The sequence below is a fragment of a genome, unplaced genomic scaffold, assembly GCF_019419815.1.
Source record: "Pyrus x bretschneideri cultivar Hongxiangsu unplaced genomic scaffold, Pyrus_bretschneideri_v1 Contig14, whole genome shotgun sequence".
NCBI classification, from domain to species: domain Eukaryota; kingdom Viridiplantae; phylum Streptophyta; class Magnoliopsida; order Rosales; family Rosaceae; genus Pyrus; species Pyrus x bretschneideri.
The window spans coordinates 6,971,226-6,995,661 of NW_025999435.1; the positions used below are offsets into that span (position 1 = coordinate 6,971,226).

Genomic DNA, 24,436 nt, shown 5'->3' on the forward strand with positions numbered 1-24,436 from the left:
AAATAATACCACAAGGACGTTGGGCTCGTCGAGATCTTTCCATAGACACCAAGATCACCCAAAACGGAGGTCGGATGAGGGAGATACAATTAGGTCAAAATTGATGGTTCACGGGTCGAAAGCGACCCGTCTCCTCCCTCCTTTCCCTCATTTCTCCCCCTTCCTAATGGCTGCCTCCCCCTCCTTTTTCTTTCCCGCACTCTCCTTTCCTCCCTCTCCTGACACACCCCGACCTAAATCAGGGCATGCTGACCGTCATGTGAGAGTGACGTAACCATGTGTACAATGCGGAAGTAATAATGATATAAAGAAATACGAGTGAATAAAAACCAAACTACTAAAAGTACTAGCTAAAATAAGGTGCTAGTGCAAGATTAAGTGTGAAATACACAACTAGAGCATAAGTAGCCTAAGTGCAGTTAGGCAGGACAAGTACCAATTATACAACACCCAAAGGTGATCCTACATTTGTGATGTTCTATTAGAACCACTGTCGAAATCCCCGTGAGCCACCAAAGCACTTCTACCTAAAACCTAGAGGGGCGCAAAACAAAAAGTGTGAGTGGGTAAAAACAAAGCTTTCAAAATCATTTCATTTCTCAAAAGTTCTAACCCCTCGCCGTAAAACCTGTATAATTTCCCAGAAAATATAATATATGCTATATCAGAAATCATGCTCAGGATGAAAATCCATAGAAAGATACCATGCCAAAGTATCACAATGAAATGCCATAAGTAGTCCAATTAAAATATATCAATGCCATATATCATATCAGCCAGATCCACCTAACGTGACCTGCACAGCTGAGTTTATAGCTCATAACCAATCTCAATCATATCAAATCCCGCACACGAGTCGGAACCACCTAAAGTGGTATGTACGACAAGACTAGGTGTAAAATAAATATGCTCTAGTGCTACGATCACGTGAAGACTGTGCGAATGATCGCGAGTCACTTACGAGTCGGAACCACCTATAATGGTCTGTACGACAAGCGTGTGCACCAAACTTGGATCCAAGGTGAGCATATGGTGTAGAAGGTGAACATCACGTGAAAGGCTGTGCCCTAACTCTGGGCGGGAGCACTAACACCAGGGTGCAGGTTTATGAGCTCTCAATGCATCACATCATATCTCGCATAACTAAAGCAATCTCATGTCTTTAATTTATGAACTTACCTAGCACTTACCTGTGCGTCCGCAGCACCAATCATAAATATATGCAACTATTAATGCATAAATAAAATAGGCAGATACTTTGCATGGCATTTCAAAATGTATAATCATTCAAATTCATTTTTTGGGAAAAATCTCAAGTGTATAGGTATATACGGAAAACCAAAAACCCACTCACTGATATGTCAAAGGGTCATAGCACCCAAGCCTCGATGGACTGCGCTCGTCCTGAGGATAGGTCTCACCTATATGCGAAACAACTATATAAATGTTATTTAAAGCATATAACCAAAACTAGCTAATAACTTCTCATACAATGCTCAAATGGGATGTTTGAATATACCAACACGATCTACTCAACCTCATGAACATCTCCATATTTTTAGAAAAAAATTTCAACCACCCACGCGCCACCACACGCCGACCAAGCCACGGCCAGACGCGCCCTGACGCGCGGCCAACTCTAATAGAAACTTAATTGCCGTTTGGAATATTCCATTAAAACTTTAACAGAAGTTAATGGCGTTACCTGACGCCATTAGAATATTCCGTCAACTTTGACGGAATATTCCTCTCCTTCTTCGGCAAGCCTCATCGGTCGCCGCCATCAGAAACTCGAATTTTTGTCGATTTTTGGAAAAACTTTAAAGCGTCATATCTTTCTCATTTCTTAACCAAAATCCATGAAATTTGTACCAAAATGAAGCTTACCACGAGTAGAACAAAACCTTACCACTTTTAGGACTTAAATCCAACGAGATCTCGTCGGAAAAACCAACGATAATCCGGCCAAAATTTGAAACTCGTCAAACTAAGCTTCCCAACGTCCAAAACACTTCAAAATTACTCCTCGAGCTTCGTGAAGACGTCCTAGAGCTTCCTAGAACCTCAAAATTCACTGAAAATTCCACGATCACATAAACAATGCTCACAATCTAGGATTTCTGGGTTCTCGGGTTTTCGAAGGATTCATGTATGAATTTGTTCCTAAGCTCACAAGGAACACGTCGATGGCTTCCAAAACCTCGATCTGTGCCTGAATTGATTGGTTCACGAGTTGATCGTACGATTGTACGGATAATAGATGAAAATCGAGAGAGTGAGGAGAGAGAAAGGTCAACGGGTAAGGGTATGGGTATGTGTAAATTTAGTTCTAATTGGGTCCAAACAATTAGGACTTAACATATTGATCCACCTCTAAAAGCATGTCACACACAACACATCTGAACGTCCAAGGGCAAAATAGACATTTCACACTGTTGATAAAACATAATTCAGGACGAGCTGTCACAACCTACCCTCTTAAGAAAATTTCGTCCTCGAAATTCAAACAATAAATACAATCCACTAATAATCATAAAATAACCTTGGATACATATCTCTCATCCGGTCCTCTGACTCCCAAGTAGTTTCTTCCATTGAGTGATTTGTCCACAAAACCTTCACCAGGCGCACGGTTTTATTTCTTAGAACCTTATCTTTCCAATCCAAAATAGTCACTGGCTTTTCATCATAAGACAAGTCTGGATTAATTTCCAATGGTTGAGGATGTTTCACGTGCAATGGATCTGAGATGTAATGACGAAGCATGGAAACATGGAAAACATCATGCACTTTGGACAACTCTGGAGGTAATTCAACTCTCTCGGTGATCACATATGGTCCAATGTACCTAGGACTTAGCTTGCCTTTCTTTCCAAACCGTACAACACCTGTCCATGGTGATAACTTCAGAAACACCCAATTACCTACATTATACACCCGGTTAGTGGCATACCTGTCTGCTAAACTCTTCTGTCGATCCTGGGCCGCTTTCAGGTTAGATTTAATTACCTGAATATTCTGAGTAGTCTCATCCACAATCTCAGGGCCCACCAACACTCATTCGCCAACCTCTGACCAACATAAAGGTGTACGACAAAATTTGCCATAAAGGGCCTCAAATGGTGACATAACGATACTTGAATGAAAGTTGTTGTTGTAGGCAAATTCCATTAAATCCAACCGCTTATGCCAAGCATCACCAAATTGCAATACTGAAGATCTCAACCTATCTTCCAACGTCTGAATGGTCATCTCTAATTGTCCATCTGTTTGAGGATGATATGTTGTACTATAAAGTAATCTCGAACCAAAAGCTTTCTGGAATGCTGCCCAGAACTTAGAAGTAAATCAAGGATCATGATCCGAGATAATACTAATTGGAACTCTATGGTGCTTCATAATCTTCGATATGAACAATTCAACTAATCGGCTTAAAGAATACTTCTCCCTCACAGGAATAAAATATGCTAACTTAGTAAGCCGATCAACTATCACCCAAATTCCATCATAACCATTCTGTGTGCGAGGAAGCTTGTACACAAAATCCATAGTAATATTTTCCCATTTCCATTGTGGAATGGGAAGTGGCTGCATCAATCCAAAAGGCTTCTTTCTTTCTGCTTTGACTTGCTGACAAATGACACACCTACTCACATACTTAACAATTTCTTTTTTCATACCTGCCCAATAATAAAATGGTCGAATGGTATGATACATTTTAGTACCTCCTGGATGCATTACATAAGCTGAAATATGTGATTCATCAAGAATTGCTTTCTTTAATTCCATATTATTTGGCGCATACATTCTACTCTCCTGCATAAGCATGCCATCAGTTTCTCGAATTCTGAAGTCTTTCTTCTTCCCCCGATTCCTTGCTTGAATTATTTCTTGGGTCTCTTCATCATCCATTTAGGCTTCAAGCACTTGATGAATTAAAATTGGTCTAACTTGAAAATTAGCAAGTAAGTCTTCTTCTCGTTCTTCCACCCCTAACTTCACTCCAGTGGACCTTAAATCAGCAAGAAGAGGAAAATGACAATAACAAATGGCATTAAGTTTAACTGGAGTTTTCCTACTAAGTGCATTAGCCACCACATTTGCACGACCAGGGTGATACTCAATTGTGCAATCATAATCACTAAGTAACTCAATCCACCTCCGTTGCCGAAGATTAAGATTCCTCTGAGTAAAAAGATACTGGAGACTCTTATGATTTGTGAAGATCTTACATTTTTCACTATAAAGATAATGTCTCCAAATGTTCAAAGCAAAGATAATGGCTGCTAATTCTAGATCATGAGTAGGGTAATTCATCTCATAAGGCTTTAATTGTCGTGAAGCATAAGCAATCACCCTACCATGTTGCATCAACACATATCCCAAACCATTTAGGGAACCATCACTGTAGACCTCAAAATTGCCACTATCATCTGGGAGTGCTAAAACAAGTGCATGATTGAGATAATACTTCAACTGCTGAAAACTTTGCTCACAATTATCATCCCACTCAAACTTAACTTCTTTTCTAGTCAACCTTGTTAATAACAAAGCAATGACTGAAAAATCCTTAACAAACTGTCGATAATAGCCTGTTAGGCCAAGAAAACTCCGTACCTCAGTGACGATTCGTGGTTGTTCCCAATTCTCCACCGCTGCTACCTTTTGAGGATCTACTTGAATACCTTAAGCAGATATAACATGTCCCAAAAATGCCACTTGATTCAACCAAAATTGGCACTTGCTAAACTTAGCGTACAATTGATGCTCCCTTAATCTTTTCAACACCAAGGTAAGATGTCGACTATGATCTGATTTAGACTTAGAGTGTACCAGAATGTCATCAATGAAAACAATGAAAAACCTGCCTATATATGACTGGAATACTCGATTAAAAGCTGCTGGTGTATTCGTTAATCCGAATGGCATCACAAGAAACTCATAATGACCATAACGAGTCCTGAATGCGGTCTTAGGAACATCCTCACTGCTGATCTTCAACTGGTAATAACTGGACCTCAAATCAATCTTAGAAAACACACAGGCACTTCGAAGTTGATCAAACAAATCATCTATACGCGGCAATGGATAACAGTTTATTAATTGTTACCCGATTTAATTGCCTATAATCAATACATAGCCTCAAAGTCCGTCATTTCCTCCTTACAAACAAAACTGGAGCTCCCCAGGGTGAAGTACTAGGCTGAATAAAACCTTTATCGACTAATTCCTGCAACTAAACTTTCAATTCCCTCAATTTTGCAGGAGCCATTCTATAGGGAGTCAAAGATATAGAATCCGTACCTAGAAGCAAATCAATAATGAACTCCACATCTCGGTCTGGCGGCAATCCAGGTAAATCATCAGGGAATACATCAGGAAAATGTCTAACTACTTTAACATTCTCCACACTACTAGGAGCAACATCATTCAACACTACATAAGCTAAATATCCCTCGCAACCTTTTGATAACAACCTTTTTTACTCTTACAGCCGAAATAACACCATGCCTCACCCCACTACGTTCACCCACAAAAGTAACTTCAGGTAATCCAGGACGATGGAAAGTAACTTTTTTCCCATAGCTATCTATATTGGCACGATTATAATGCAACCAATATATGCCTAAAATCACATCAAAATCAACAATATCTAACGGGATAAAATTAGCTGGCATAACTACATCTTCCACCATCACTAGACATCCTGGATATACACAATCAACATAACATATCTCCCCTCTAAGCATAGCAAACTCTAAATCATACCCTAGAGGTGTATGATGAGGTTGCGTCACTTGAGCAAATGTATGAGAAATGACAGAATGTGTAGCACCACAATCAATTAAAACTCTAGCAAAGTGACCAAGAATGTTTAACGTACCCATGATCAAGTTCGGATGATTCTGAGCATCCTACAGAAAGATATTGTTAATACATCCCTAGGCTTGTTGTCGTCCCCCACGACCTCTATTAGCTTGATTACCTCGCCCATGTACACCTTGTCCCTGACTTGGCTGACCAGATTGCCTTCAAGTTCCTGCACTACTGGAAGCAATATCTACTTGTTGGGGTTGTCCTTCCTGGTACCACTGAGATCCACCAGCTGGAATGGGATGATACGGCGTATACCCTCCAGGACACTGAGGATACCCACTATGGTAATAAGGATCCTGGGAATACTGATACTGTCTTAAAGCATAATGAGTGGCGTCACCCTGATAATGGTAAACACCGTCACGAATCATCTGTCCATAACTACCAAACCCTGGAACTTGCTGGATCGGCGCTGGTGGTGGCAAAGAAGGTTGCTGGGGTCTCTTCTGATTCTGGGGACAATTTATAGCTTTATGTCCCATTTGCTTATAAGTAAAATCCACTGCTGCCCAGCCTACACTCTCCAAAATGCCTATTATTACATCTGCGGTACAACAGAACACTTCCTCTACTAGCATCCCCCTGCCTCTGGAATCCAGGACCTCTTGAAAATCTACCACCTCTCATCTAACCAGAGGCACTAAAACCTTCGCTGGAAGAATTGGAACTAGCTCCACTTCTCTTAAAGCTCTGAGTCTTGCGAGGTCATTGAGAATATTGACCTTTACCTTTATCATCTCTCCTCTAATTCCCATTCTTTTTTTCTTCTTCTTCACTCTCACTGGGCATATTTTCTGAATCCTCAATCCTCAATAAAATCTCATAGAACTCCTGATAAGTAGCATAGTAAGTAGTGGTCGCCATAAAGCGCCATTTCTTTTTAGTACCCAGCCTAAAACGACGTAACATCTCCACTAGATTGGCAGCAATCTTTGGATGACAACAAGACAAGTCAGTGAATCTCCTGCAATACTCATTCACCGTCATCTTCCCCTGTTTCAATTGAGTAAACTCTTGCTTCTTGCAATCAATATACTCAGGGGGAATAAACATTTTCTGAAACAACTGTTTAAACATTTCCCAGTTAGCAACTTCCTCTGGGGTCAATTGATAAGCCTCATGTCGCCACCGGGGTGCTGGTTCTTTACCTAAGAACCATGTAGTCGTCTCAACCCATCTTTCAGGAGGAAGACTCCCCTGACTCTGCATCACGAAAAGCTTTTCCAAATGGTTGAGCCACTGCTCTGCTCATTCATGTCTTTCATTTCCAATAAAATTATTCAGCTTCAAATTATAAATAGTCTCAAGAGGTGTCCTTTGGGGAGGACGAAGAGAAGACTGAATAGCATGAGCAATAGCTTCCCCTAACTAAGCGATATCGGGGAAACTAGGCTCAACAGAAGGACATAGATCTCTACGAGGCGACATAGTTCTGACAAAAGACACTAAAATAATTAGAAAATTCACAAGATATGCAGGATTGCAAAACTAGGCTCTGATAATAACTGACACACCCCGACCTAAATCAGGGTGTGCTGGCCGTCACGTAAGAGTGACGTAACCATGTGCATAGTGTGGAAGCAATAATGACATAGAGAAATACGAGTGAATAAAAACCAAACTACTAAAAGTACTAGCTAAAATAAGGTGCTAATGCGAAATTAAGTGTGATCCTACGGCCAAGGGTGATCCTACATTTGTGATGTTCTGTTAGAACCACTGTCGAAATCCCCGTGAGCCACCAAAGCACTTCTACCTAAAACCTGGAGGGGCGCAAAACAGAAAGTGTGAGTGGGCAAAAATAAAGCTTTTCAAAATCATTTCATTTCTCAGAAGTTCTAACCCCTCGCCGTAAAACCTGTATAATTTCCCATAAAATATAATATATGCTATATTAGAAATCATGCTTAGGATGAAAATCCATAGAAATATACCATGCCAAAGTATCACAATGAAATGCCATAAGAAATCCAGTTAAAATATATCAATGCCAGATATCATATCAGCCGGATCCACCTAACGTGACATGCACGACTGAGTCTATAGCTCATAACCAATCTCAATCATATCAAATCCTGCACATGAGTCGGAACCACCTAAAGTGGTATGTACAACAAGACTAGGTGTAAAATAAATATGCTCTAGTGCTACGATCACGTGAAGATTATGTGAATGATCGCGGGTCACTTACAAGTCAGAACCACCTATAATGGTCTGTACGACAAGCGTGTGCACCTAACTTGGATCCAAGGTGAGCATATGGTACGGGAGGTGAACATCACGTGAAGGACTGTGCCCTAACTCTGGGTGGGAGCACTAACACCAGGTTGCAGGTTTATGAGCTCTCAATGCATCACATCATATCTCGCATAACTAAAGCAATCTCATATCTTTAATTTATGAACTTACCTAACACTTACCTATGCGTCTACAGCACCAATCATAAATATATGCAACTACTATTGCATAAATAAAATAGGCAGATACTTTGCATGGCATTTCAAAACGTATAATCATTCAAATTCATTTTCTGGGAAAAATCTCAAGTATATAGGTATATACGGAAAACCAAAAACCCACTCACTGATATGTCGATAGGTCGTAGCCCCCAAGCCTCGATTGACTGCACTCGCCCTGAGGATAGGTCTCACCTATATGCGAAACAAGTATATAAACGTTATTTCAAGCATATAACCAAAACTAGCTAATAACTTCTTATACAATGCTCAAATGGGATGTTTGAATATACCAACGCGATCTACTCAACCTCATGAACATCCCCATATTTTTAGAAAAAAATTTCGACCACCCACGCGCTGGCCAAGGCATGGCCAGACGTGCCTCTATGCGCGGCCAACCCTGATGGAAACTTAACTGCCGTTTGGAATATTCCATTAAAACTTTAATAGAAGTTAACGGCGTTCCCTGAAGCCGTTAGAATATTCCGTCAACTTTGACGAAATATTCGTCTCCTTCTTCGGCAAGCCTTGTCGGTCGCCATCGTTTTAAACTCAAATTTTCACTAGTTTCTGTAAAAACTTTAAAACTTCATATCTTTCTCATTTCTTAACCAAAATCCATGAAATTTGTACCAAAATAAAGCTTACCACGAGTACAACAAAACCTTACCACTTTTAGGACTTAAATCCAACGAGATCTCACCAGAAAAACCCACGATAAGTTGGCCAAAATTTGAAACTCGTCAAACTAAGCTTCCCGACGTCCAAAACACTTCAAAATTACTCCCCGAGCTTCGTGAAGACGTCTTAAAGCTTTCTAGAACCTTAAAGCTCACTAAAAATTCCACGATCATGATCAGATGAACAGTGCTCACAATATGGGATTTCTGGGTTCTTGGGTTTTCAAAAGATTCACGTTCTAAAAATGGTATGGATGTGTTCCTAAGCTCACAAGGAACACGAAGATGGCTTCCAAAACCTTGATCCGTGCCTGAATTGATTGGTTCACGAATTGACTGTACAATTGTACGGATAATGGATGAAAACCGAGAGAGGGAGGAGAGAGAAAGGTCAACGGGCAAGGGTATGGGTATGTATAAGTGTATGTGGTCCTAGTTGGCAACAAAACAACCAACCACAAACTAGGAAAAATTTAGTTCTAATTTGGTCCAGACAATTAGGACTTAACATATTGGTCCACCTCTAAAAGCATGTCACACACACCACATCTCAACGTCCAAGGGCAAAATAGACATTTCACATTGTCGATAAAAAATAATTCGGGACGGGCTGTCACATCTCCCTTGTTGCCATCTGGCAACTTCTACATCGTTTTTTTTTTCTTCTTTCTTCTCTCATTTTCTTCCTTCCTAAAATATTAAATTCCTATTTTATTTAAAAAAAACTTATAACGTCCATAACTTATCCTTTCTCGTCTCGATTCACGAATGGCCTTCGCCTACGCGCTCGTGGTGTTAAGCTCAATTCAAAAACATTAAGAGTGACAACCGAAGATTTACGGATTTTAAATAATTAATTTCCAAACTTCAAACTTCGTAACTAGTTTAATTAAAATCTAATTTCAAATAAATTAATATAAATTCTTGAAACAAAACTTTAAAATTTCTCAATTCAAATTTTTCATAACCATAAATCAATAATTTTCAATTTTTCTCCACATATTCATATATTTAAATTTTCAGGGTATTACAGGGGCTATGTAATTGGCCTAACCCATTAACCCTAGCCCATTTACCCAGTAACCCAGGCCCAACCCATTTACCCTAGCCCAGATCCAACCCAACCCGAGCTAAACCCAAGTTCTATGGTCGATGCATGGACACGCGTGGAGGACTGCCATGGTCGGCGTGTGGAGCACAAGTGCCTTCGCGGAGGTACTGTGCTCCACCGCAGTCCACTGCGGCGACCACATGTGGTGCCGAAAACTCAACTTGGGGCGTGGCAGCACATGCAGTGGCACGTGGCCTTCTGAGCCGCCACCTTGTGGCAACGCGTGGAGGAACCCGAGGTCCCTCTTCAAGTTTTTCAACATGCCGAATCCGAATTTACTGTTCGTTTTCCCAAATTCCATCATTTTAGTTTAGTTTTACTAAATTGTCCCTATGTGTGTTTAGCTGCATCAATGGGAAGTGACTCCATCCTCACTGGCTCAAGCGGCTTCCGTGAAACAAAATATCTGTGAGTGGACCCCTTTTAAATTTGTATGTTTTTATAAAATATGAGGCTTGCATGCATTACATATTTCATGCATTGAATATATTTTATATTATGTTTTTTACGGATTTCCATACTTCTGATTTATTTAAATTGCTTTTACAAAATATTATGATTTATCGAAATTACGTTTTACTAAAGGATATAAATTATTGGATTCTCGCATATGGAATTCTATGGCATTTGAATATGATTTATTATGGATTTATGAGTTTAGGCTTTGAGATTTTGAGCTTCGGATTGATATCAGGTTTTGAGATATGTTTTTGGTGCTTATCTAACGGTTTATCATACAACACATACACACAACCGGGTATGTAGACGTCTATGGCCATATGACACAATTGATGATATTGATGACATAGCCCCAGCTTCATTAGCCCAAGGCTAGTGTCGTTGTGATATGTTATGTGTATATGTTTATTCTCCAGCGTACCTCGGAGTCGTACAGCTTCACCTTTGGGTGATGGATCCCCCATTTCTTCACTGGCGTAACCCAGAGTTGTACAACTTCACCTTTGGGTGATGGATCCCCCATTTCTTCACTGGCGTAACCCAGAGTTGTAGGTGATGGACCCACTGCACATACATATATATATATATATATTTATGTTATATCCTATTCTCTGGGGTAAACCAAAGTCGTACAGCTTCACCTTCGGGCGATGGACCATGGTTTCTTCACTGGCATAACCCAATGTCGTACAGATTCACCCTTGGTGATGGTTATGCCTTTGGGCCACTATGATACCCCTAGTGAGTACAGAGTTATCGAGATATACGGATTTGCCTTAGGGCGGCGATAACATCATCATCGAGCATTGTTTTACACATATATGTTTTACGAACCTTTTCCATCGCATGCTAGAGTTTTCAGAAAATCTACTATGTAGTCGAGGCACACAATCCCGGCGTCGGGGCACTCTTGCTTGGGCACCTTCGAGTCTCCTCTATGTAAGGCCCATTTCTCGGTTTGTACCTTTCTATAATATTTTTTTTTCACATTATTCTTGGTTAGTTGTATGCTCTGAACATGATTATGCTTTGGTTTAATTCGTTCTAATTATGTATTCTTAATTGTATGCATGTTTAAAATGGCTTCGTCACCCTCAAGTGTCGGCCAACACGTGCCTATCTTGATATTTGGGGATATCGGGATTAGGGCGTGTCATTGTTTTTGAAAGATGATGTTTGAAGACCATTGCTTTTAAAATAAGTGATGTTTTAACTTTGCCAAACTCTTTTTTATTGCTTAACTTTAAAGTGAAGCAGTTTTTTGCGAAAAAAAAAGAGAAAAGCAATACCAAATAGAGACTTAGCCAATCCAACTTAGCCCATGAAGTAGGGGTGGGCATGGGCCCGACCCAATTTAGATGGTCTGGATTGGACCCGTTTGAAAATGAAATGGTGCAGTACATATCCTATATTTTAAAAAAGGGTAAATTACACTTTACCACCTTAGGTTTGAGGTCTAATACAATGCCATACAACATCTTCAAAACATTTCACTTCATACCTCACCTACTATTTTATTTCAATATAGTACCTCCGTTACATTTTCCATCCATTGATCTGTTATAAGTTGACATGGCTGCCACAGTTGTGCCGCGTGGCTGCCAAATTTGTGCCACATGGCAAAAAAAATAAAATTTTTATTCATTTAAAAATAATTAATTAAAAAAAAGTTATTTACAAAAAATAAATAAATAAAAATAAAAACCCCAGCCCAAAACCCATCTTCTTCCCCTCCCCCTCCCCATTCTCTGCAACCTAAACCCCCATCCCACCCACCCCACCTCCCCCGCAAGCCGCAACCCCCCAACATCGCCCCCCCCAACCCCAACCCCAAGAACATCAAGTATATCAAGTACTTCAAGTACTCAAAATTTCAACAGAATTGAATTGACTTCAAGAACATCAAGTACTCAAAATTTCAAAAAGCATAAAAAGAAATTCAAATAATTACACTAGCTCTATGTATATACTTCAAAATTCAAAGCTAGAACTACGTAAAACCTCATCAGGATCGACAGAAAACTTCAAAAAGTATTGAAAAATTCATATTTTGCGGTGAATTCTTAGAGGAAGCACGAAATTAACAAAAAATGATCAAACGAACATGAATCAATCGCAGAGAAACTTACAACTAAGATTTCGCCGCCGAGGATCATGTACCTGAAGTTCATCGCCCCTATTAATAGCTGACCGATAAGGCAAAACGCGCATTTCGATTCTTCTTCTCCTTTTTGGATTGTGTTGATGAGGTTTTATGAGATGGACGAAGATGATGCAGGGGTTTTCGGTGGGGTAGGAGGGGGTGATGAGGGGGTTTTCGATGGGGTGGTTTGGGGGGGGGTTTAGGTTTCAGGGAAAAGGGTGTGGTCAGGGAAGAAGATGGGTTTTAGGGTGGGTTTTTTTTTTTTTAAATTTTTTAATTATTTATAATTAAATATTTTTAAATGAATAAAAAATTATTTTTTTGCCATATGGCACAAATTTGGCAGCCACTTGGCACAACTGTGGCAACCACGTCAGCTCTTAATGAACCAATGAATAGAAAATGTAATGGAGCTACTATATTGAAATAAAATAGTAAACAAGATATGAAAGTAAAATGTTTTAAAGATATTATATAAAATTGTAATAGATCCCAAACCTGAGATGATAGAATGTAATTTACACTTTAAAGGCGGACCTAACCCGATGAGTTCGAAACGGGTCCCCTTGTCTTTATTTTATTTTGTTTGGCAAAAATTTTGTCAATTTTTTTCACAGTTCCACGGTTGTTTGCCATTCTTCCCTGCTTAATTTTTTTCAATTGGAGACCTTCCAGGATACAACAGGGACTTCGTCCCTTTGCCTCAGCCACCGATTTCATCAACCCGCCCGATTTACCCTTCCCCGACTCCATAACCGCCGGTTCTGATATCTAGTATATATTGAGTGATTAGCTTAATCACTACTCGGGGTTTTAATCGTGGGATTATTAGGATTAATTCCTGCTTTTTAGTAGTGTTTGATATAAGTACCAGCTAGCAGTAGTCACTCTTGGTGTATAAGAGCACTTGTTCTGTGGTTTGTTAAAAGATGAGCTCTGCCTCCTCCTCCTTCCTCTTCTTCCATAGCCATTCTTGTGCTACTTGCAGGGTTTAATGGGGCATTGAGATTTGGATCGCATCGGATTCCTTCCCAGGAATCGGAATTTCGGTTGCACGAATCCTCCACCGCCTGATTCTTCGGGTTTCGGATCTGCCGTGTTCGATTGACGGAGATGTCTTTCTCCTCCGCTTGCTGTGGTAAGCGCCCTAGAAGGCCAAGTGCCCTTCCAGATCGAACAATCCGGCCCTCCCTACGAAATTGTACGGTTGTTTGAGTATTTGGGGAAGAGCCACCTAAGTTAAGAGTTTTTGTAATTCTAGGATAGTATTTCACCCTCTTCCTCCCTCCCTTCTCTGCAGCCAAAAAATGGTCTTGCAATTGCATGCTCCTCTTAATAACCACCACCACCACTACAGCCACCGCCGCCACCACTTGCAGATTCAGCGTCGTCTAAATATCCACCATCCACCTCAAATCCAGCTGCCTAAGCTCTCTTTCAGTATCCCAATCTCGCCGTCGCTACGCTTCTCTCTTGCTTCCCGGTCGATTTCTCCTTGTTAGTATCCGTCTTGCCATTTTCTGCTCTTTTTATTTGAATAAAAATCTAATATTTTCATTTGGGTTTATCATGTTTTGTTTGTTGAGTACAGTGCGATCGCAGAAGCTCTCGGCTTCGTTGGATTCGGGTTCGGGTCAAAATTATGCATCCGAACCACCGCAGGTGCCTCTCTCCCTGTTCTCTTGTTTCATTATTTTCCCCAAATATCTTTGTGATCTCACATCGAGTTTATTATGGACTTGGATCCTCTCCTGAGTCCAAGGAGAGAATTCTCCTGGCCAAATAACTAGGATCGTTGGATGAAAATTCAACGGTTACAAACAGGAAGGTTTCTTTAAAATTATAATAATTATAACCGTTAGATTTTCATCTAACGACTCAAATCTTTTGGTCAGAAGGATCCTCTTCTTGGGCTCAGGAGAGGATCCAAATTCGTTTATTATGATTAGGATAATGTAAACACGTATGTCTTGTGCTACTGATAGAAAATTAATCATGTTTTAAAAGCTAGAAAATTAATCATTTTTTTAAGGCTAGAAGATTAATTATTATTTTAATGCTAGAAAATTCAACTTTAATTGAGCTCAAATGTCAACTTAAATTTTATAACGACTGCAATGCATTTTGTTGGAGCACCAAACCCGGGGCTTGTTCTTGCCATTTGTACTATAGTCTAGTAGTGGTTTTAGGTTTGATTTTTACCAAAAGCGATCACATTACATGCTAGCTTATTGTGAGGCTTAATCGACCCTTTTCCATTTAATGTAGATAATATCGTTTGTTAAAAAAAAAAAAAAAAAAAAAACACATGGGTCGATCATGACTGGCCATGGTACCACGCCAATGTGCGCTTGATTGGCTGGGAAGGGAGAAGGGGTGACGGCAGGAGAGAAGGGAAGGGAAGGGAAGGGAAGGGAAGTGAAGGGAAGGTGGTCAATTTATTTTCTCAAATTATTTTTATATAAAAAATAGTAAATGAAGGTAAAATAGGTATTAAAATATGTGGGTGTGATGAGCAGGATGGGTGTCAACAGAAGCACTCTGAAATAAATGTAAAGAGAGACATGACTTATGGGAAAAGTTAGACCAACCCAAACTTCGACTTGGCGTCTTTCATTTACATACCTTATTAATTTCTGTTCATCTACACAAGGCATTTACAAAGTAATTCGAGTCATATTGATTGTAGTTATTTTATGTCTTGTTTCAGATCCCTCAACAGACTACGGTTTCTTTCCTGGAGGTCCTGAAGAAATCAAATTCTTTTCTGCCACACGTAACCCTTGCTAGCACGCTGTTGGCTCTCGTCTTTCCACCTTCTTTCACATGGTTTACCAACAGGTTCTTGAACTTTGTTTAGATGAATTAGTTGGTCAACATTAAACCTTGTTTAGATGAATTGGTTAGACAAACTGAACTCCTTTCAAGGAAGATTAATTGACTGTTGAACCACTGTGCTTAAACATGGAGTTTGGATGAATGTGGTTGTTAAGTGAAATACATACGAAGAATTTATACTATTTTCCTAGAGACTCAAAGATAGGGATAGAGAAGAAGTGGATTCTATTTTCCATTTTTTTTTCCTTATATAAACCTTTTTCTACGGTCCAGGTACTACGCACCTGCATTAGGGTTTTTGATGTTTGCAGTTGGGGTTAATTCCAGCGAAAAGGATTTCCTCGAAGCTTTCAAAAGACCGGCAGCTATTTTAGCTGGTTATACTGGCCAATTTCTTGTCAAGCCGATTCTTGGATATGTTTTTGGCACTATTGCAGTAGCAATATTTGGTCTTCCAACTCCAGTAGGTAAGAATATTCACCATGCCTCCCTGTCAAAACACTAGAATGAATGTGCTGACTGGTATATGTGATCAGGTGCTGGGATTATGTTAGTATCTTGTGTTAGTGGCGCCCAGCTCTCAAACTATGCTACTTTTCTGACGGACCCTACCATGGCCCCTCTAAGCATCGTCATGACGTCATTATCTACTGCTTCTGCTGTATTTATCACACCACTCTTATCGTTGTTGCTTATTGGAAGAGACTGCCTGTTGACGTAAGGGGAATGGTGTCCAGCATTATGCAGATTGTAATCACACCAGTTGCTGCAGGCTTGCTTTTGAATCGGTGAGACACCAACGCTGGATAATATTCCTTTAACATAGTTTATTTGGAGAGATTCTGACTTGTCTTATATAATTGCACCTTCAGGTTCCTTCCCCGAATATGTGGTGCTATTCAGCCATTTTTGCCTCCTCTCTCTGTATTTGTGACAGCTTGCTGTGTTGGAGCACCACTTGCCATTAACATTGAGTCTGTTATGTCTCCTTTTGGACTAACTGTTTTGTTGCTCGTTATAGCATTTCATTTGACGGCTTTCGTAGCCGGCTATTTTCTTACTGGCGTGGTCTTTCATACGGCACCTGATGTTAAAGCGCTACAAAGAACACTATCTTATGAGACAGGTTCCACCTTTGTCTCTTATCACTTATCAGTCCATAAATTTTAGGAATTTCCGACACTAATTAATCATTTGCTTTTGTAGGAATGCAAAGCAGCCTTCTGGCCTTGGCCCTTGCAAATAGATTTTTCCAAGATCCGCTCGTTGGAGTGCCTCCGGCAATCTCTGTGAGTCGATATCTTGACTTATTTACCAATTTTGTTTTCTTTTTACACCAATTCAAATCATGTCACAAACTTCTACAAGCGGAAGGGTTCTTTGAGCACTAACTTCTGCGTTAAGATTAAGATATTCACTATTGTACTTTGATCTGCAGACTGTGATCATGTCTTTGATGGGCTTCTCCCTTGTCATGGTTTGGGCCAAAAGGAAAGAAGAACAATGACAAAGCCCGTCTCAAATTGTCGGAAGTTGGCTCTGTGATTCTTGAGGACTTGCATATGGGGAGCTTTCTTTTTATATGTCGAACCGTATGGAGACCTATATGACTGTAGTTTCGTTGATTTTGTACTGTTCAAGTTTTTCATTTTATACAAACAATAGTGGGGTACGGAATAAATTGAACTTAGGATTGTTGATCTAGAAGTAAATGCTCTCAACTAGTTGAGCTACACCAGCCCATCCCTCTCCGAAGCGCTAAAATTTGTATCAACTTGTTTTGTATATTATTCCTAATGTAAAAATTATGAGTTTCCACATTTTGAATAAAATCACTCTCTCTCTCTCTCTCTCTCTCTCTCTTGAGTGTTATTGACTGATTTATTATCCGTATTTTTTGTGGTCAATGATTCAATGGTAAAATAGTGACTTTGTTATGAGCACTTGTATATAAATGTTTAGAATGGGACTAAGGATACATCAACCTTGAACTCTCTCTCTCTCTCTCTCTGCTTGCCCCCTTTCAAATGACCAAGCTTCCAATCGTTGGCAGCAAATAGCGCAACGTCTTTTGGCATGCATGTGAGAACAGCCAAATGATGCTTCAACAGCTGAGTCGAGTTGGATTATAGTGCACTGATTTACAGAAGGGTTTTAGAGTGATGAAAGAGAGAATGATCTCAGAGGATATTTAGGCCAAAATCTACACACATGCTTTCGGTGTGTAGTGCTTTCATTCATTCACAACTGTCCAAAAAGAGCCTTTAGGCTTATACATATAAGAGAGAGTCTATGAACTCATCTCAACCATTCAATTAGATGTGCCCTATGAGACACTGCCACATGCTCACATTTGGGCCTAAAGAAGCTAGACTTAATCTCAACCCTTGATCGATAATAACCATACAAAAGCTAGAGATTAACAATTAAAATAGAGGTTTAACCCTTAATTCCAACACTCCATTATAAGGCTTTAACCGATTGAACACCTAACTTGCTTCTCTGCGATAAATTAAGAAGGAATAATGAACAAGATGAGTGGATCATAGCAAAAAAAAAAGAAGTTGCTGACTCTGCGATAAATGACACAAGTGACTCCTCTTTATGGAAGTGTAGTCTTGACAATGGGCTCTTGCTCTACAAGAAAAGAGTGGTGTTGAGCCCTCACTCTGAGTGGAAAAAGAAAATTTTAGAAGAGTACCATTGTACTCCTGCTGCTGGCCACCAAGGGGTACTCAAGACATACCAAAGGGTCAAGAGAGGCTTCTATTGGCAAGAAATGAAAAGGAACATCAAGAATTATGTGGCAGAATGTCAGGTGTGCCAACAAAACAAGGTGGAAACCATTGCTCCACCAGGGTTGTTGCAACCCTTGCGAATTCCCCAAAGAGTTTGGACAGACATCAACATGGATTTCACAGTGGGGCTGCCTTTATGCAAAGGGAAGTCCGTGATATTAGTGGTAGTCGACAGGTTGTCTAAGAGTGCTCACTTCATAGCGATGTCCCACCCCTACACTGCAATTACAGTAGCACATGCCTTTATTGACAATGTGCTGAAACTACATGGCATGCCAAGCTCAGTGGTCAGTGATAGGGATCTTATTTTTGTCAATGCCTTTTGGCGAGAATTGTTCAAATTACAAGGGTCAAAACTGTGCATGAGCTCTGGTTACCATCCTTAAACTGATGGTTAAACTGAAGTGATGAACAGGTGTCTCGAGACCTAGTTAAGGTGTTTTGTGGGGGGGTCAACCAAAGAAGTGGGTTCAATGGCTCCCTTGGGCTGAGTGGTGTTTCAACACCTCCTACCACTCATTTGCCAAATTCACACCTTTCGAACTCGTATATGGCTACCCTCCTCCTGAAATTATACCGTATGAATTTGGTACTGCAAGGGTGGAAGCTGTAGAACAAAGTTTACTGGAAAGGGATAAGGTGTTATCTATGCTGAAAAACAACCTAGAAATGGCCTAGAATCGCATGAAGATGCAGCATGACAAGAAGAGAATGGAGAGGCAATTTGAAGTTGGGGATTCTGTGTATCTAAAACTGGTTCCTTATCAGTTGCAGACCCTATCTCCTCACAGCTACCATAAGCTTCAACCACGATACTATGGACCTTATGAGATATGTGAGAAGGTTGGGAATGTGGCCTATAAATTGAACCTGCCATCAAGCACAAAAATTCACCCTGTGTTTCATGTGAGTCAATTGAAGAAACAACTGGGAACTAAAGTGACACCGTAGACTGTTTTACCACAGCTTGTTGAAGATGGATTGGTAGAGGATACACCTGTTGCAGTGTTGGCAAGGAGAATCTATAAGAAAGGAGACGTTGCAGGAGTTCAATTACTGGTACAGTGGCAAGAGCAAGGAGAACCGGAGCCTACTTGGGAGGATTTTGATGAGTTCAAAGCTAAATACCCTTCATTCCCTCTCTAAAACCTTGTTATGACCCAGTTGTGATTGCCTTAGTCACAGTAAGAATTCAGCTAATAGTAGTAAGGACTAAAGTGTAAGGTAGTTAAGGGTATAATTGTAGGGAGTTAAAAGTATGGGGTTTGATTGTAATGAGCTTATAATTAGTAGAAGGTTTCACGGAAATGTTGGGGAATTGTAAGCACGAGGGGTATGCATGCCTCCGAATTTCATTGTAAGAAACAGACTTCCACAAATCAGTAGAATATCCTCTTTGGTTCTCTCTCTATCCTTTCGCCCTCCTTGCTTTCATAGCTACTGGTTCTGGTCGATTCTCCGGTACCGGTGTGGTTCCTAACAGACCCTGACCCTCGTCCAACCCGCCTCAGCTTCTGAGCTGCTGCCCTTGAATGAACCCTCCAATGCCCTCTCGTTGCCCACCTGGGCCATTCACGTGTCCAGCGTCGGTCGAATGGTGAGAGAGACTCATTTTGTTCTACTTTTGCAAATGGGGTTTTGTGAATTTGTTTTAATATTTGCATTTTCTTGTTAATTTTGGTTGGATATTTCACACTAGTGGTTTGTTGCTTTGGTAATTTGAATTTGGTTTGTTTGGTTGCAAGGATAACAGCAATGGCGTTGGTGTGGCAGTACGGGGAGAAGTCCGGGTTCGAATCTTGGAAAGGGCTGTCGTGGGGATGGTGAGTTTATATTCCAGTCTTTCAAATTCTCGCGATGAATTTCGGTTCGAAATTGATTGGTTTCGTGATCATTGATTAAACCAAGGAGCAGATTTTGTGTCTGTTAAACTTAGTTATCATGAATAATGTGGAACTTATTACTCCATTAACGTACTTTTAAGAGATTGTTGCCCCTTCGTTTCCAGTAGTTTTTCGGCTGAAATCATACTACTCGCATCAAATAACCAATTTTTTTCAAACATAAGCGGGGAGATGAATATCTCTGCATATTGTCGAATATCCTACTATTCCACTCCAACCCCACAATCCGAATAGAGGCCCGAATTGCAGAATACCAAGGAGAGGAAACCATCTTATTTTCCCAAATCTCCACAAACTCAGCAAGAAGTAACAGTTTATACCCAACGTTAGGAACAATCTACTCAAAAATTTCCAAGTGAAGAAGCAACGTAAACACATATGCTCAGCTGACTCGTCCTCGTCTTTACACTACACACTCTTCTGAGGAGATAAGCAAAAGCACAGGGCTTCCACTTTTTCAGAGCATAGCACATGTATTGGTATTATCATGAGCCAGCAAGCAAGATTTGAACTTTATGGGTCACCAGTTTTCCAGATAATTTTATTGATTTGTCCTTTGTGCTTCACTTGTATAGTTACCAATACTGGGTAAATGTCTCTAATATATCTTCGTGATGGCATATCCATGAGTTGACGATAAGGTCAAAAACTGTACTACGGAATGGTAGATTTCTGTTACCATGGTACTTCTGTGTTAACCATTGTTTTCCTGGAAAAAAAAAAAAAAAAATCTCCTTAATGCTCATCTAACTTGAATAAATATCGTCTTTGAATTTCTTATTTTGTTAAGTTACTTGGAAGTTAGAATATAAGGGCACTAACAAACAAGCTCACAAGTTACGACTTAAGTTGGCAGCCTCATGTCTAATTAACCAATTTTACAATTCAAACGGATTAGGGTCTCATATTTTAGAACTTGGCTTTCAACATGGTGTTGATATCATATTTAGTCTTAAGTTAAAAGTTTAATTTCCAAGTTACTATATATCCCTTAAGAAAGAAACTGGGGGTTGGGGGCTGGCTGGTTGAGGAGCTTTATATAGAGCTTGCTTTGGTGTTTTACATCTATTCAAATGTCTACTGCCTCAGTTTAACTTTTAGTTTATTGGTGTACGTTCCCCTGCTTGGTGGAGCACTATGTGCATGCACATGGCATTTCTTTTATAACTCCGAGTCTCTTGAGGTAAGAAGGGTGGCCTGAAGAGGGCTCTTTCTTATTCTATATTCTTTCTAAATTCAAGGACTAACCGCTGTACTGAATCACAAAAAAATCCGGAAATACATCGATGACTTGTAATAGAACTTATGCTTGATAGAAATATTAGTATCATATAGAGTCGACGAATGAGGTGCGTTCATTAAAAATTTTAAAATTCACAGACGAAAAAATGGCAAAAAAGAAAGTATTAATTTCCCTTATATATCTTGCATCTATAGTATTTTTGCCTTGGTGGATCTCTCTCTCATTTAATAAAAGTCTAGAATCTTGGTTTACTAATTGGTGGAATACTAGGCAATCCGAAATTTTTCAATGTTTTTTTTTTTTTTTCTTTTTAAATTGGACATTTTAAGAGGCAGGAAAATGAAATGGTTCAAACACAAAACAATTTGTTGATCATGATTGTAAATTGCAACAATCAGTCGCTAGATTCTTATGAATTTGTCCCTTCAATTACAACAGGAACTGAGTTTTGAGACAAAATATCTACAGTGACTTTGTTCCTCCTCAATGAGTTGTAGGTATTGGTGGCCCTTCAAGCAGCTCTGACAGTTAGAGGCAATGCCACAATGTGTATTGCTGCATATCGTATTTACAGATCATCCGAACGCTCCAAGAATCTTTGAAATTTGTATATATGGAAACACAAATCTCATTCCTACAAGGTAATATATCTCCTTGTCAGACCAGTGAAGTTGACATGTTAAGAAAGAAGGTATTGATCTTTATGCTGTGTGCAGGTATCTGGATGCAGAATTACCGAAGCTTCACTTAAGCGATGGTAGAAACTTGAGCATTGATGTGATGTCATTGTCATTTGGAAGCTTGTCACTCAAAGTGTTGAAAGGAGTCCGACTGGTCAGGTGCCCCCATGTTTCGAATGATAGCTTTAGTTCTTCAAATTGGTTTGATGGTCTATATCCTTTTCCTGATTTGTGAGTTTTTCAACCATGTGAATTTACTGGAAACTTCGTTGTACAATAGCCATTGCGTTGCTTGCACCTGAATTAGTGAATTAATATAATCCTTGCGTATTTTATGCATAGAATTTTATTCGTTGTTCTGTTTCCTTTATGCTTCGCTTGTCTACCTGTGATTTCTTTGACCAATATGATCCAAAACTGAGAAAGCTGAACTTTTTTGAAGCTTTTTAATGTTATTTACACTAGTTGAACCGCTTCGTAATCCCGCTGTAGATAACTCCATAAAGACAATGCCAGTATTCTCATCACTAATTGAACCTCTTGCTAATCTTGTTCAAATTCACTCTGGAGGCAATGCAAGTTCTGACAGTGTTTATTTAGTCCGAACCTATGCGAAAATTTTGTCATTTTTCAGCTTGTATGCTCATTTTCTCATCATAAACAATGGGAATTTTCTTGATTCAAATACTGGTAAGATAGCTTAGATGTATTACTAATTTGTTATCATTTTCAAATGAAAGCTCGAAGCCAATTTTATGGCATGGTACAACTTCCAAATTGCTTTGAATTGTGGCATAGTAAAACCCATTAACTTGCCGGTCCTTTCGAAAGCTACATGTCCTTTTTATGTGATGCTGCAATGTCTCCAAATTGCTTTAAACTTGTGGCCTAAAATATCACACAGCATTACTCTGTGTATGTTCTTCCTCTTTGCAGTACATGTCAATAAAGATGACCTATCCATATCTCTCTGGCTTCGCACTGTGTTCTCTCTAGTGAAAGCAATCCCTATTTAAGAGAGAGAAGGTCTGGGGTTTGCAGCTTTAAAGTTGCTGAAAGAAATAAAACTTAGAAAATCAATAGTATCACATTGGGCTTGTGTTTGATTTCCGACACGCTCCGCTTGTAATTCAAGTAATTAAAAGTATTTGATTTTTTTATTAGGTTGCGTGTCCATTTCTGGCTCCTCCCCTGATATGGGTTGCATTAAAAGGGTGTGACTTCAATGCTACATATCATTGGGTGTGGGTTCAATGCTACGGGTGTTTTAGTTGTTTAGCCCTTCTATATATAAATAGATTTTTTTTTTTTTTTTTGCCTTTTCTAAAAAATGGACCAGTTGGTGCTTCGCCACAGCAGTCCATCCTTTCGAGGGCTGGGAAAACTCGTAGAAGCATTTCAGCCTCCTCTTGGCCACCATTGTGTGATTCACCAGGCCAGGAATATAATCTAAGATGTGCTGTGTGAAATACTTTTCCAACCACTAGGCCACTCCTGTGATGGTTTAGATCTTCTATTTATAGTCTTAATCATTCATTTTCGTATCATTCAATGTTGCATAATATTGAGAAATTTTCATATTAAAAATATTGTATATTATACACCCCATAAACGTACGTATATAACTAGGTCACATGAGTTGTTTGCTACTCACTCTAATTATAGATCTGTCATTGACTGGGGTGACTTAATAATTAGAGTATATTGAAAGCAACCAACAATTCATGTGAATTTCACTCTCCAAGAGGCATAACTAATATACTACGTGCATTACTCAACCACATGTTCATGCTCACATGCCCTAAATTTGAAGCCTTTAAATTGATCAGCCCAATGTAATTTAAGTCAGTGGTTAGGGTAGTGTACTAGTACTTTGCATCTAAATTCGATCTTTTCTTGCAGAAATTAAAGTAGTTTAGAATATCTCTCGTTGGAAATAAAATAGAGAGAAAAATGATGAGCCCTCAACCATCGTAATCAGTACATGAATCAAGATGTGGGAAAGAGATACAAAAGGCTGCCTTGTACCTGCGGTGGTGGAACAACTGGGAATATGGCTATACATGTTGCTTTGGTGATGAAATGTTTCACCAAACTAAGAATATAATTACTTTATCTTTTTCCCTTTTGGAACTAAAAAGAACGATATGAACATTTATATCACTTTAAAGTTATGCCAAGAACATTGAACTCATTTCATAAGTCTGAAAAATTCGACTAGTCAATGTGTGTATTATAGCCATG

General features: G+C 39.5%; 1 protein-coding gene and 1 long non-coding RNA gene across 2 annotated transcripts; one reads left to right on the plus strand and one right to left on the minus strand.

Moving 5' to 3' along the window:
* Positions 1 to 374: 374 nt before the first annotated feature.
* Positions 375 to 8,528, minus strand: LOC125475167. The gene is made up of 2 exons (XR_007256522.1): positions 8,462 to 8,528; positions 375 to 534 (listed from the first exon to the last, which is right to left on the minus strand). It is a non-coding gene; the product is annotated as an uncharacterized LOC125475167 (long non-coding RNA).
* A 5,264-nt stretch (positions 8,529 to 13,792) lies between these two features.
* LOC103962368 (probable sodium/metabolite cotransporter BASS5, chloroplastic) lies at positions 13,793 to 17,419 on the plus strand. The gene is given in 10 exon segments (XM_009375069.3): positions 13,793 to 13,930; positions 14,030 to 14,226; positions 14,321 to 14,391; positions 15,440 to 15,570; positions 15,841 to 16,034; positions 16,104 to 16,265; positions 16,268 to 16,355; positions 16,440 to 16,693; positions 16,774 to 16,856; positions 17,006 to 17,419. Coding segments are annotated over 9 exon segments (1,242 nt in total). The 5' UTR covers positions 13,793 to 13,930; positions 14,030 to 14,036; the 3' UTR covers positions 17,075 to 17,419.
* Positions 17,420 to 24,436: the final 7,017 nt, after the last annotated feature.